The 14,571-nt window shown below is 38.6% G+C and overlaps 2 protein-coding genes and 1 pseudogene across 2 annotated transcripts; 1 reads left to right on the forward strand and 2 right to left on the reverse strand.

Annotated features, from left to right (window-relative positions):
• Positions 1 to 224: 224 nt before the first annotated feature.
• On the forward strand, positions 225 to 5,568 carry LOC106417519 (annotated as a pseudogene).
• A 1,036-nt stretch (positions 5,569 to 6,604) lies between these two features.
• LOC106418125 (pumilio homolog 18-like) lies at positions 6,605 to 8,061 on the reverse strand. The gene has a single exon (XM_022709090.2). It carries the CDS (start codon positions 7,815 to 7,817, stop codon positions 6,813 to 6,815), a length of 1,005 nt encoding a protein of 334 aa, XP_022564811.2. The 5' UTR covers positions 7,818 to 8,061; the 3' UTR covers positions 6,605 to 6,812.
• Positions 8,062 to 9,136: 1,075 nt separating this feature from the next.
• LOC106417520 (E3 ubiquitin-protein ligase RSL1-like) lies at positions 9,137 to 10,101 on the reverse strand. The gene is made up of 2 exons (XM_013858310.1): positions 9,770 to 10,101; positions 9,137 to 9,383 (listed from the first exon to the last, which is right to left on the reverse strand). Exons 1-2 carry the CDS (start codon positions 10,099 to 10,101, stop codon positions 9,137 to 9,139), a joined length of 579 nt encoding a protein of 192 aa, XP_013713764.1.
• Between the last annotated feature and the right edge of the window lie 4,470 nt (positions 10,102 to 14,571).

Here is a 14,571-nt window from a genome sequence, read left to right on the forward strand (position 1 = left end):
AAATTTAGTTTACGCGGCGCCTGGACGTCCGCCTACTCGGTAAATCGAAGTTCAACGAGTCGATTTTTAGAATTATTTTTTAAAAATTGATTTTGGTGCTCAAAAATAATAATCACATCATCAATAATCTCATATAAAACATCTAACTAGCGCTTAGCAATTTTTGAGCATTGAAAAATATCTTTTGATATATAAGTTTGTAAAAAAGTAATTGGAGTCAAACTATGAATGCCCTCCCTTCTTTGTGTGGTTGGGTAATTTTGGTAATGTCATAAAACTTCCAAGACTACAACATTGTTAAGGATTGAGGCTAGGTAATATTTTTAATAAATAAACATAAGAACCTACTAATAGGCCTGAGACTTAATATCCGAGATCCGGATTCGCTCCGAGATCTGCTCCGGATTCGCTCCAAGATCTTCTCCGGATCCGCTCCAAAAATAGGATATACGGGTGCCCGGATCCGAATCCGGATAGTAAAATCTTGGATCTGTGCAAACCGAATCCGGATATCTTAATTTTTAGGTACGGATATCTGGATCCGGATCCGTATTTTTAAAATACATTAAATTTTTAAATTTTATTAATATTAATATTTGATATATTAATATTTATACATGAATTAATATTATAATATTATATTTTAGTTTTTACAATATTATAGACATATATAAATATATTTATAAATCTTGTATAAATATATTTAATTATTTTTACGGATCCGGATATCCGCGGGTAATAGAATATCGAGACGGATATCCGGATTTCAGATATCCGGAAACCACGAATCCGGATCCGGATATTAAATCCACGGATACGACGGATCCGGATACCCTAAATTTCCCGGATATCCGGATCCGTCGCAGGCCTACGGACTAATATCTACCAGTTTAAGAAAACCGAACCCAATTGAATATAGAATACAAATTGGGTCCGCATCCAAAGGGCGAATAAAAAGTTATTGGCAACACTTTTTATTATCGAGTATTTAAACAGAGGGAGACAGCTCTCTCTCTCTCTCTCTCTCTCTCTCTCTCTCTCTCTCTCTCTCTCTCTCTCTCTCTCTCTCTCTCTCTCTCTCTCTCTCTCTCTCTCTCTCTCTCTCTCTCTCTCTCTCTCTCTCTCTCTCTCTCTCTCTCTCTCTCTCTCTCTCTCTCTCTCTCTCTCTCTCTCTCTCTCTCTCTCTCTCTCTCTCTCTCTCTCTCTCTCTCTCTCTCTCTCTCTCTCTCTCTCTCTCTCTCTCTCTCTCTCTCTCTCTCTCTCTCTCTCTCTCTCTCTCTCTCTCTCTCTCTCTCTCGGCGAATCTCCTTTGATCTTCCTCAAAGTAAGTTTTGGATGGCAAATCGTTGAAGCAAGTTTTGTCTTGCTTCCTTTTTGTTTTAAACTATCAGGGTCTAAGTAGTGTTTGAGATTTTTGTTCTAATCACTTAACTAGACTCTGACATGAATTTTCGGTTTTTGATTATTTAATTTATTAAATGATCTATTTGTAATATTTGATCATATTATGTTCACTAAATAAATATTTTTTTGCATCTTAAACTATCTATTTTTTTACGAATGTGCGATATCATATAAAAAATGACCCGCTCAGTTAACAGAAATCATGATTTCTTTCATGCGTGATTTTTTTTATTTGAATCATTTCGTAAAAAATATATTAAATTGTACATATTTTAATTAGAATATTTTTAAATATCTTTACCTTTTTATTTGAAATGCAACTCAATATTTTTTAAAAACAATTATAACAAAACCTTTGAAAATATTTTTAGACGTTTTTTGAAAAATCTTAAAATTAACATTTTAAATTATAATTATCCTAAATTATGATTAGTTTTGATGTAAACGAAAACTAAAATTATGTCAAAAATAATTATATTCAATGATAATAACAATTTAAATTGAATTTAAAAAAAAAATTATATATATATATATATATACAAAATATATTGTTAGAAAGAAATATTCATTCATCTTTCAAATATAAAATGAAAATATTATAATTAAGTAATAAAAATTATAAATAAAAGCCGTAAATTTAGCAAACAACAAATGAGTTATATTATGCTAAAATTTTGTTTAAATTTATACTACCAATAGGAGCAAATACCATATAATTTAAAAAAAAAACATATTCATTCTTAAATATTTTTTGAATAAATAATAATTTTTAAATTTAAATAATTGAAAAATAATATCCGTACGATTATGTGGGTTAAAATCTAGTTTTATTGATACATGTTATATATTAGTGCTGCAAGTTTTAGATAACATTTTAATGATGCACGTTTTGAAAAATCTTCATTATTAAAATTATGCACGTAAAAATAACTTATGAGTTTTTTTTTGTTGATTAAATGACATTACGTCCAAATTCATTTAAAGATATTTCATTAATGTAAATGAAAAACATAATCAATAAAATAGGTAGTTTAAATTCATTTAAGGATATTTCATTAATGTAACTAAAAAGACAAGAAATAAAATAGGTAATTTTGAATTCATTTAAGGATATTTCATTAATGTAACTGAAAAAGACAAACAAATAAATAGGAAGTTTAATTAATGAATTAAGGACATTTTCAAACGGGTACTTCTCTTTTAATAATATAGATGATCAGATGTGTAAACATATTGCATGGCATGTTTTGGGACAACTAAGTATTGTCATGCATGGCTGAGAAATGCGGTATGCCTTTGTTTTCTAACTCCTTGGACTGTTTTTTGGCTACCTCCTTTGAGATTAAATTTGAAGTTGATGTCCTTGTAGTGATGAATAGCATGTTTTTATTTCCAGGCATACGTCAATCCTGATTGTCTCTATCTGCACCAGGTTGGTTCTCAAGAGGACAATTTCACTAAAGATGAGATCATATATGCTCATACACGATAATTTTGTCTTCTTAAATTGTAAAATTCTCTCATATTTTTTTTTTATTTCGTGGATTCATTATCTTTAGTATATATGTCGTATGATAGTTGGTCTAGTATTTTTGGATGATTAGTTAAGCCTTATAGTAATTTTGAAGGAGTAGAGTTCAACAAATCACTCGAGCAACAAATCTTCTGCAGCACCGTTTAGGGAGCATGCTACCTCCACCACTGGATGCTTTTTCTTCTGCAAAACCAATTGTAAATGTTCCATCGAATGTAAGTTTAATTAAATGAAGTGCAATTTTGCAAGCTTTCCTATTTATTAATCCTAGCTTGTGATGTGACATGACTAGCTTATAAAATCCTATCAGATTTATCATGTCTCAATTTATTTTCTATTAGCAGAATGCAGCAAGTGTTCCCATGTATTCTCCACCTAGTGGGAGTGGGAGCTCAAGTAGATCTACCGCTCTTCCTGCTGGAGCGTCATGGTATGTTTTCATTTTCTGCTTTATATGAGAAGTGTTCTAATCAATCAATCTAATAAAATAGGGGAATTCTGTTGCAGGGGGTCACATATTGCAAACCAGCAGTCTTTAGCAACTTCGGTTACCTCAAATGGATCTTCTGAAATACAAAGAACAACATCAGTAAATGGTACATTGGCCTTTTCCGTTGTTGTTGCAAACGCAGCTCATGGTCCTGTATCCAGTAGTGACATTCTTAAAAGACCATCGCGCAAAGAAGAAAGCCAAATAGCTGCTAACAAAAGCAAGCCTAAGGTGTTGAAGCCTTTGGAGCATAATGTTGTTGCTGATTCTGGGTCTAAAAGAACTACCTCACCTGATAGAGATCCTCCAAGCAATCGGTTATCCAGTTTAACAAACTCTTCTTACGATGGCAGAGACCTTGCCAAGCCTTCAGCTACTGTAAACTCATTTGACGATACATATGAGGCTGTAGAAGAACCTACTGTAAGCAACTTGTCTGCTATTGTTTCACAAATGGAGATAACTACGAATTTGAGGGATGAACGCCCTGATATTGCAATGGCGATTTAGAGCAATGTAGGGTGGATAGCGCAAACACTGATGAAAAAGCTACTCCATCAGAGATCAGATTTGCAATCCCAGATGCAAGTTAGTTCAAAATGGGATGTAGAGGATATATCATCGTTAGATAGCCAGCGGCATCACCTTGAAGAAGAAGATATCAAACTCTCTCGATTTTTGTCTAACTCTTCAAGTTCCATTTTGAATTCAAATCGATTGGCTTCTTGTTCTTCTCTGCCTTCTGGACATCCAGGTGTGAACAATTCAAATTTGAGGTTTTCTTCAGACAGTGATAGATTGCATCTTCCAAACATATATGGTGAGAAATCCATGTTCAGTGTTGAGCATTCTCTGTTTGCTAATGATGGCATGAAAAAGGTTCGCAATGGAGAGGATGATAAAATCCCCAACATTTTGGAACTTGACTTTGATCCATGGGATGAATCCGTAACTTCACCGAACAATTTGGCAGAGTTACTGGGTGAAGTTGATCAGCGATCTAGTACTCTTAAACTTGGAAACCTCCTGAAGCAGCATAACAGCCAGTCCAAATTTTCTTTTGCCCGGCATGGGGAATCTAGTAATCAAGGATTTGAAAGGGAGAACCGTAGTATTTATGGGCAGTTTTCAAGAGATCAGCCTATTTCGGAGTCTGTGGCGAGCCGAGATATCTATCGTGATAATCTCGGGAGTGTAAATGGATTTGCTTCAAACTACTCTGGTGGATTGGAAAGCTTTATTGCTAGTCCTTTATACTCTTCGTACAAGGCTCCAGGTTAGTGGCTTTCCCTTGTTTGGATTTGATCATTGTTCTGCTACATTTCCAATATGTTTCTCTGTTGTCCTTTTAGCAGTTTCACGTCCCCAAATTTCTGCACTTCTAGGATTTTCTGCTCCCAGCAGGTTGCCTCCTCCTGGCTTCTTTTCACATGAAAGAGTGGGGCTATCTTCAGATACTGCAGCAGGTATTTATTTGTTTTTATTATTATTGGGTAGTTAGCAGGTATTATGATGCTACAGACTATTATTAGGGTCCTTTTGTATCGTAGGAACTCGTTTCCTTGACACTGGCTCTTTTATGAGGAATGCATATCAGTCACTACCTCCGGTTGGTAATCCGACTGGTGTAAATGATATTGAGTTTGTGGATCCTACAATTCTAGCTGTTGGAAGAGGGATGATTAACACATACTTGGATATGAGATCAAGTTTCTCATCACAAATGAATTCCTTTGGGAACGAAACAGGGCTCCAAGTGTTGAGACATTAGTCTCTTCTGCCGCACAACAACAAGTAAATGGGTTTCATCATGATCTCAGAAACTTGTCTCCGTCACCTACTGATCCTTACGGATTTAGTTCAAGGCTAATGGATCATATCATCAGACACAAGGAAGTAGCTTATCTCATTTCTCACAGCTCCAAAGACAACAACCATCAGCAAATCCAGTCTTGTCTAATGGTCATTGGGATAAGTGGAATGAAGCCAAAGTTTGAACTCTTTATGCATGGCCGAGCTTCTTAGGAATGAACGGCTGGGATTCGGTGGGAGCTTATACAACAACGGATATGAAGAACCGAAATTCCGGATTCCAAGTCCTGGAGATGCTTATAACACAACGTATGGGATGTAATTCTGGCATGAAGAGAGGTTTTCTGCTTTGTTGGATTTTCTTTGGTTGATCCCAAGTGGCTTAGAGGACTCATACTCATAAATTGCTTCCGTCGCTGCATATTGAAGATGCATAAACCAATATCATTTTTGAACTTCTTAGGTATTGAATCTTTATTTTGTTATGTGTTTTTTTTGTTTATAGTATATGTGACCAATTCTCTTTTGCAGGAGCCGAAGACACTGATGTTTGGAGGATGCCTTGGAAATGTTTGATTGTGCAGATTGGTTTAAGAATTGTGGCCAAATGTGGATGCATGCTTGAGAAATTGATTTGCAATTTCTTATTCAGAATTGTAAATCAATTTAGTTCTGAAACAATAAAGCTTTTCTATTGAAAACATTTTATACAACAAATTGTCATAGCAGAACAGTAAAAGTTAAAAGACGAAATACTTTTGTTGAACTCTATCTACCCTTTTAGCCTCTCTGTTTTTTCAAGCAAATTTATCATACATAGTTTTGGAAATGGTACGGTGCATGTAACATTAGAATTGTTTACTAGGAAACTTCTACTTCCGAAAACAATTTTTTTGAACCAGTGCAGTAAACTTATCCGTGCTTGATTGGTGTAAAAACAAATGTGATCACGAACGGTGAGAGTCCACGATTAGTGGCAATGTAAAATCAAATTTTGGTTCCTTAGGGCATGATTAACTCCGGTCTCTTAGCCGGGGTTCTTAACTCATGATTTGACTTTTTTTTTACACTTTTCGGCTAAGAGACGGCTCTTAGATCTCTTATTAAAGAGACGGTTCTTAGCTTTTCTTAGATTTTATCTGGGGTTAATCATGGTCTTAGAGCATGATTATTGGAGGGTTCTTAAGGTGGAGTTCTTATATTCCGCTAAGAATCCAACCCTAAGAACCTCCCAATTTTTACCAAAGTTTCTCAGCAAAAAAACTAATATAAAAATTGAAAACAAGAGAGAGAGGGCAAGAAATGAAAGAAACGTTTCTATGGGAAGAGACTTTTCTTTTGTGTTTGAAGAGTAGTTCTATAGATGTCAACATTACCTATTTTACCACATTAACTTTTAATTATGTAATTACTTTAACTTAAAATACTAATATATTTATTTTGAGAGATTTTGGTAAAGAACCTATTACTAATAACGCTCTTATATAAAACGTGAATGATAAACTTCTTTCAACAAGATTTCAGCAATCAACCATAAAACAACCAAACAATTCTAATCTGAGCCTCTTGTAGCTATATAGAACATGACTCCAATATCTTTGCAATGTTGCTTCCATGAGACCTAACCAAAAGGTGGCGAAGAGGCATCAGCTTCTGCACCAAATCCCAAAACATATCGATCCTATCCATCTCCTGCGTGACTCTCAATGCCTTGACTACCACGAAACTCCCAAACTCATTCCTCGCCAGCCTCGTCAACCTGCCTCCTTCGCACTCCAAAAGCTCCACAACCACCACAGCCATCGACTCCTCCGCCTCCAGAAGCTTCTCTACAATGTAACTTCCATACTTCTGAAACGACAGATCAACGCAATGACCAAGAAGACTAACCGCTACGTTACTCGTGCAACGCGAGTCATACAGTGTAAGCACGTGTTGAACCACAAAGTTCCCTGAAGGATCGTTGCTTAAGAAGAGAGCGTTGCATGCAACTAAGTCTAGTATAAGCTTTCTGTACAAAGCATCCCCCACATCGGTTATAACCTCGTTGAGCGCGCTGCAGCCGTACTGATCACGCGCTATGTCGAGCGCGTAGTAGAGAACGTGATCGTACATTCTAAATTTCTCCATCGTGTCGAAAACCAGCATGGCTCGAATCGCCACGTAGGATGCGTACTTATCGGTCATGATGTCGTAAAACCGGCGCAAGATAGCGGCGTAGAAGAGCGCATCCACGTCATCTGATATTCCGAGGAGCTTCTGGACGCGTTTCGAACCGTACTTGTTTCGGACAACCTCCATGAAGTAATCGGAGTCTGAAGTCAGCAACGAGACTATCTTCGGAAGAGCTTCTGGGTCAGGTTCCTTTGAGATAATCTCTTTAAACTGGGACACACATTCCTTGCTAGTCATTAGGTTGAATAGTTTGATTAAACGCGCGTTATCTACGGCGGCGCGTGGGATTAAAGCAGGAGGAGGAGGAATGGAGCCGGAGGTTTCTTCTTCTGAGAGACGGAGACGTTGCAAAGCTTCGAACAAGGTAGGCATCGAGAAGGGATTATTATGGGTCATCCCCATTGTACAAGAATTAATTAATCTTTTAACTAGAGAAGAACTAATAGTTTCCTGTGGAAGTTTACGTTCGAGAGATTTGAGACTGATTGTTGTATTAGATATGCATGTAGTGATCTGTATTTATAAATACTAGTGACCGACATTAGCGTATTTGCTTTTCTTATTAGGAAAAGGAAATATATGGCTTGGACTTTCCTTTTTTTGATTTTTTAATTAGCTTATCAGTGTTCAGGTTTAGTTTGTAATTAATTCGTCAAATGTAGATAAGATTACATATTTCCATTTATGATCGATCTCCCTATCCCACATGGAGCCTTCAGTTTACTTTTCCGTTTGTTTTTTGAACTAACGAAATAACCTAACCAGGTTAATTAATGAATAGCTCGGAGATAGATTACATTTTGAGTTATGTCTTTACTACTTATTAGCAAATTTTATTTAGAATCGTATTCCAGCTACCAGTGCCAATGGGATAAAACATTAAACATCGTCGTATTGTTTCCAACCAATTAATATGACATACGAAGTCCTAACTCCTAAGAACATATGTATTACGATATACTCTCTCGTATATATTTCCCCTCTAGAAGCTCAGTTGAAAACTGAATTTACAATGATCACGCAAAAAAATCATAATGGATATTTACGTGAATTATAAGCAGAATAAATTAACATTTCTCACTTTATTAAGAGAAAAACTCGTCACTCTTGGGATTGAATACGAGGGGTGAAGCCCTAAACAAGTAAACGTTTTTAGCTTCATGAAAACTCTCTGAAAGTTGAATAAACTCTGAAAACCAATGTCTGCTTGAGCAAAACATGAAATCTTCAACCTTGATATGGAAACACATACAAATAATATACTCAGAAATCTATGTTAACTTTAATTTTATTGAGAACTATTTAACCAACTGGTTGAATTAGTTTTAATTTATATCCTTAAAAAGTGCTTTTAAGTTTTAAGAGAAAACTGAATTTTCTTAATCATTGTGCTTAACCCAAAACTTTATACATTATGAAACAGAAGAATATGATAAAAAAGAAGTTAATGGAAGCATTTAAAATAGCTTGAAGTGCAGCAGTCGTCGCATCAGTTTCCGACATAATCCTTGGTTGCGGAACGTGATCGTCCCGAGAAATGCGACAGCTATGGATAAATGGGCTGTTCATGCCAACTCCACAGTCGTAGCAAAAATTATATCCACACCTAAAAGGTTACATAGGAAGAATGACATGCATATGAAACATATATATACTAAAAACATAACCAAATTCGATAAAAGATCTCTTGTTGCTAGCTAGGAGGATTGTGATGAGAAACATTACCTACAAGTCATGTGGCCGCATCCGCCAGAACGTTCAACCATGTGGTTGCACTTGCCGCATTGACGCCACCCACTAAGATTTGCCAGAGAAATCAGCTTTGCATTTTGAGTATTAGAATGCAACTTCTTGTAATCGGTGCATGATAGCATACTATGCCATGGAGCCTTGCAGTAGAAGCAGAAGGAGCAACCACATTTCAAGCATTTCCTATGTCCACATGCAGAACCTAAAACAAGCTCGGTTCTGGACATCAAGTAAGAGCAGTTTTTATAAGGACAATATACTCTCTCGTTGTAAGGAACTGAGTTCTCTTTAGTCCTCTCTTTCGATTCAAACACATCTCCGGAGTCAAAAGCTTGCCACATGCAGAGCCGTGCTTACCACTATACAAGAAAGGCAACAGCCTCAGGCCTCCACATTTTTCATCAATATTTGGGGCTCCATGTTTTCAAACACCATAGTAATTCATGAGTGTATACAAATATTTATAGGGAGCTCGATTGTTCATATATTCTGTTCATGTATTCACAATTTCAATTATATATATATATATATTTTTTTTTTGGGCAAATATATATATATATATATTTTTTTTTTTGTGTGAAAAATCCATGTTTTTGAAAATTAACCTTAGGTCCCCAAATGTGTAGGCACGGCACTGGCCACATGTATCAACAGACAGCTGAGTCGTGCAGCCGTGGTGAAGACAATTAGGTATCGTTCCATCAAGAAGCTTCACAGTTAAATGTTGTTTCACACAGTTAACACAAAACCGATGACGGCATGTATCAACAGAAAACATGAGATCAGAATCAATGTCCTCGTCGAAACAGATCACGCAAGATTCTTTCTCCTTAGATGACTTAGCTTTACAAAGAGGATACATAGCTCTTCTTCCCATGAGGGTCATGTAATCGTCTTGTAGTTGTCCCTCAGTCTTAAGCATGAGATTATCTTTCATATCATAAATTGTTGAATCACAACGACGAAACTGTTTGACTCAAAAACAAGAATCAAACACACAAACTCGCTGATACACTCTGACGAACTCGATGACGTAAGTAAGAAAGTTGAGTTTGTAGAATAATAGAGATAGGAAGAAGAATGCAGAAAAAATAGAAGATGGACACAAGAAATTGTTTATCCAGTGGTTCACCTAGAATGGTTTACGTCCACTGGGGCCTGGCAACAGGCAATCCACTATAATCTCAAGTACAAAGAATATAGAACCTCTCTTTCTCCCACAACCAAAGCTCACAAACCAAGCTAGGTCTTTTCTTGGACAAAGGAGAAAGAGTACACACGAGCTCCTCTTATATAGTAGGAGTCTATTAGGTTAACCTTCGGATTAGGGCATTCACCCCTTTCCATAAACCTATTAGGAAATATTCCAAATTACTTGCAACTTCCATAACTCCATGAAAGTAATATTTTCAGGATCCTGCCGACTTCCATATCTCCATAAAAGTGACATTTCCTTTTCCTAACATGACGTCCTTGTCTTGGTTTAAGTTACTCAATCTTGTTTGATTTCCATCACCAAATCCTGACGCAATCCATGATGGATTCTCTGACGTAGCCACTGATGAATCTCAACAAACTCCACCTTGATGACATCAAACATGATCCACTACTTAGGTTAATCAAACTCGTGCTTTTCCAGGTGATGCCGGATGCTCCTTAGTGTTCAGACATCCCAAGGAAGTCCACCGCTTCCTCAAACTTCTTAACCGGAACAACCTTGGTTAATATATCAGCAGGATTCTTAGAAGTACAGATCTTCTTCACACTTACATCACCTTGAGCGATAATATCCCTGATGAAGTGCATCTTTCTGCTGATGTCCTTAATCCTCTCATGATACACATTGTTCTTGTTAGGGGATTTTTGTGTAGGATCTTTTAGAGTACTACAGAACGATGAAGTAAAAGATATTATGACTTGAATAAGCGTTTATTAGATCAAACTAGAAGAGATTACAAAGTATTGAGTAAGAAACCCTAGTCTAGCCGTCTAATTCTAGCCTTCAAGTCTAAGAGAGTCGATCCCTTATTCTAGGGTTTGGGTTTCCTTTATATAGTCGTCTATAGGTCGATTCTTGTCGGTTGGAGTATATGGAAGTCTTCCATATTTGGAAATATGGAAAGTTCTCCTTATCGGCAATTTGCCTTTTCTTGGGGCTGGAGGCGGTTCCTGGAACCGATACCGGGGTACCCGATACTGGGGATCCTGGGCGTTCCTAAAACGAGGACCCGGAGGTCTGGGTCTTGCCTGGGGCCTGGAGGAAAGTAGTACCTGAGTATTTTTTCCCCATCAGTTTGCCCTTATTTCTCGATTTCATCATCGATTTCGAGGAATAACCTGTGCACTCAAGTCAACCGGGGTTGCTTATTCTCAGCAAGTATCCATCGGGCAGGACAGCGTTCCAGGAGCTCGTCTTTTGGGTTCTTCGTAGGCTGGAATTTCTTCTTCGGACCCAAGTGAGAGACGGTTTCTCTGTAGAGGACCCAGCCTTGGTAGTGTTTCTTCAGGTTCTTTGAATCTGCCATGGAGGACAGAGTCTGGAGTTTCAAAGATCTCTTCCGGAGATTCTTAATATCCGATATCTTGAAAAGAACATCTCTGGCCTTTATTCCTTTTCACAAAGTTTCTTTTCTCGCGGCGTATTCCTTTTTTTCGAAGATCGTCCTTTCCTTTTCTTCCAGGCCAGGCTACTTTTGAGGATCATCCAAAATATCGGACAATATGAAAATTTCCTTTTTCCAGCTCTAGAGGAAGAGAAACTTGGTGTATATAAAGGTTTGCAATGCATTCGAGTAGCTCCAACTCGTCTTGAGCTTCTGATCTTCTGAGATGAATCCCGATACCCCAGCTTTCTCGTCTTCGTTCGTGGGTGGACGTACAAGATCGCGTTGTCTCTCCGCCGACCCTTTCTCATCTCATACCTCCGTCTGGGGAGATATTTCGGAAGCTGATAATGAGGCAGTTCTGATGGCACCCCTGAGGCAGCGTCGCTCCAACTTCCTCGAGGATGGCCCGCGTTCTGAGATCCAGGAGGAGAGCCTTATCAATATTCGGAAGAAGTTTGCGATTTCTCCCTCGGTGGTGATGAGATGTCCTTCCGAGTTTGAACGGCCTCCGGATGGAGGATCTGATGAGATAGCCATCTATGAAACGTATTTGGAGGCAGGTTTTCGAGTTGGTGTCCCCTCTATTGTTGCCGAGGTGTCTTCATTCTTTGGCTTCTGTCCTTCCCAGCTTACTCCCCTGACCTGGAGAACTCTAATGGCTATTCATGTTCTTGGGGAATTTCATGGCTTTGTCGTTGGAGTACATGAGATCTTGTACTCCTACTATTTCGCTCCATTGGTGAGCAAGCCGAGATTCTATCACCTTCGGTCTCGCGATGGTACTCCTTTGGTAGAGGAGCCTTCAAGGGGAATCAAGGGTAACTATCCCTTTGGAGACGATTAGGACAAACGGTATTTATTTGTGAAGAGTCTAGGATCGTCTCCACATCCTTCGTTTTGGTGTATCGTGGGTAAGTTTCTTTCTTCGTCTTGTTTTTGCCGCTTGTCTGGAACTGATGTTTTATTATGATGACAGATGTAGCTCGTCCAGTGTCTTTCATCGGGAAGGTAGTGGCGAAGCTCATGTTGGGAGTTCCTCAACGATTCCGGTGGGTGAACTTCCTGATGAACAAGGAGGCTCTACGCCATAGTCGTGTGTGGGGTGAGATTCCGTTCTTTGGTTTCTTCTTGCTGCCATTCTTTCTTCTAATTTTTCCGTGCTGTCTTTCTTCAGGGAACGTTGCGAGGCTTTCGGTTTCAATTATCTATGATGAGTATCAAAAGGCAAAGACCCGAAAGAGACGACCCTTTTATACTCCTCCCCCAAGATTGGTTAGAGCTGCTTTATCGGTCTCTGGTCCTTCTTTAGTTCCTCCGGCTGGTACCGAAGCTCCATCTGCTCGTATCTCTCCTATGGTTGTTCATCAGCGATTGCTCACCGGATTGTTTTTCCTTCTTAACCAAGTGCGGGGTATGGCGTTCCACAGGGACCAATCAGTCCTCCGGACGAGAGCTACAGCTAGATGGGAGCTTATGAAGGAGTGGCTGGAGAAGAAAGTGGATCACTGGAATCCGGAAGAAGAATATCGCTGTTACCTATTCTGAGCTGAAGGAGTTGACCAGCTGATGACTGGAGGACCGGTTCAAGCAGCTACCTTAGGATATGCAGCGGGATCGCGATACTTGGGAGATCCATTTTTTTGAAGGTTTTAGACACGCCTTTTTTCTCATTATGCTGGTGTTTTGAGCTTTTTACTTTTGACTAATGTCTTCTACCATTTCGAAGGTTGATCCTTTGCGGTCCCTCTTTAAGAGATTGTTACTTTTGACTCCTTTCGTGCGTTGAATTGATTCTCTAGCCCCTACTTTGCGTGTTGAATCGTTTCTTGGTGGGAATCACTCCTGATTCCTGGGGGCCGTGTGGCTTTTTTTGGAGAATTCAGGGTTCCGGTCGGCTTTGGACCTTGAAGTATATGGGTTCCGTGAAATCCTAGCATGATTATGGACCTTGGGTCCGTAGTTTATAGGTATTTGGACCCTGGGGTCTTTCAAGATTTCGAGATTTCTTGGGATTTCTCGTGAAAGTTTTGTTAGAGGGCATGTGGGTCTGGATCCGGGTTTCATGTTAACCTGAATTATAGTTTTTGCAGGGACCGTAGTCCGCTTCCCTAGGAGAGACTACGACCAGTACATGTTGGGATTTTGCATTCTACCGCTCGGAAGCTGGTCACTATCGAGTTCCCGTGCTGCATGCTGCTTCTGCAGAAGCCACTATCAGACTTATTAAAGTTTTGTTGGTGTGGATTAAAATCCAAGTGCCAGACTTTACCACTCTCCCCGTCTGGTCAAGCAGTCGAGTGCTCCCTGTATGTCACAGTACTTTGGCACTTTTATATAGCGTCCCCTGTATCGTATAGCCTGGAGCGTTTTAATACAGGTACTTGCGCGTATGATTTTTTGGGGACCCCGATATGCCTTAGGCTATACATGGGTTTTAGGTAGTATTGACAGCATACTCAGGCTTGCGCAGACCCATTCCTGCTTTATGTCTCATACCCATTTGTTTTCACGTGGAAATACTACGTATAAGTGAGGTTGAGCTGGGATTCTAAGGTTTCGTGGAACCTGATCCAGCCCTATATGCCCCTTTAAGTATTGTGGCTTTCCTACTACTTTTATAGTCAGAACTATTTCATTATATAAGCTTTCGTCCGGAGACTCTTAGCATACATATAAGTAGGAAACCAAAATGCTTAAACAATAGATAATAGAGTAATATAAATCGAGATCCGGGGATCCTAATATAGAATAGTAGGTTGCAAGGTGTTCCAAATAGGTAGACTACGTTTTACCTTTGCTTT

The sequence above is a fragment of the Brassica napus genome, chromosome C9, assembly GCF_020379485.1.
Source record: "Brassica napus cultivar Da-Ae chromosome C9, Da-Ae, whole genome shotgun sequence".
NCBI classification, from domain to species: Eukaryota; Viridiplantae; Streptophyta; class Magnoliopsida; order Brassicales; family Brassicaceae; genus Brassica; species Brassica napus.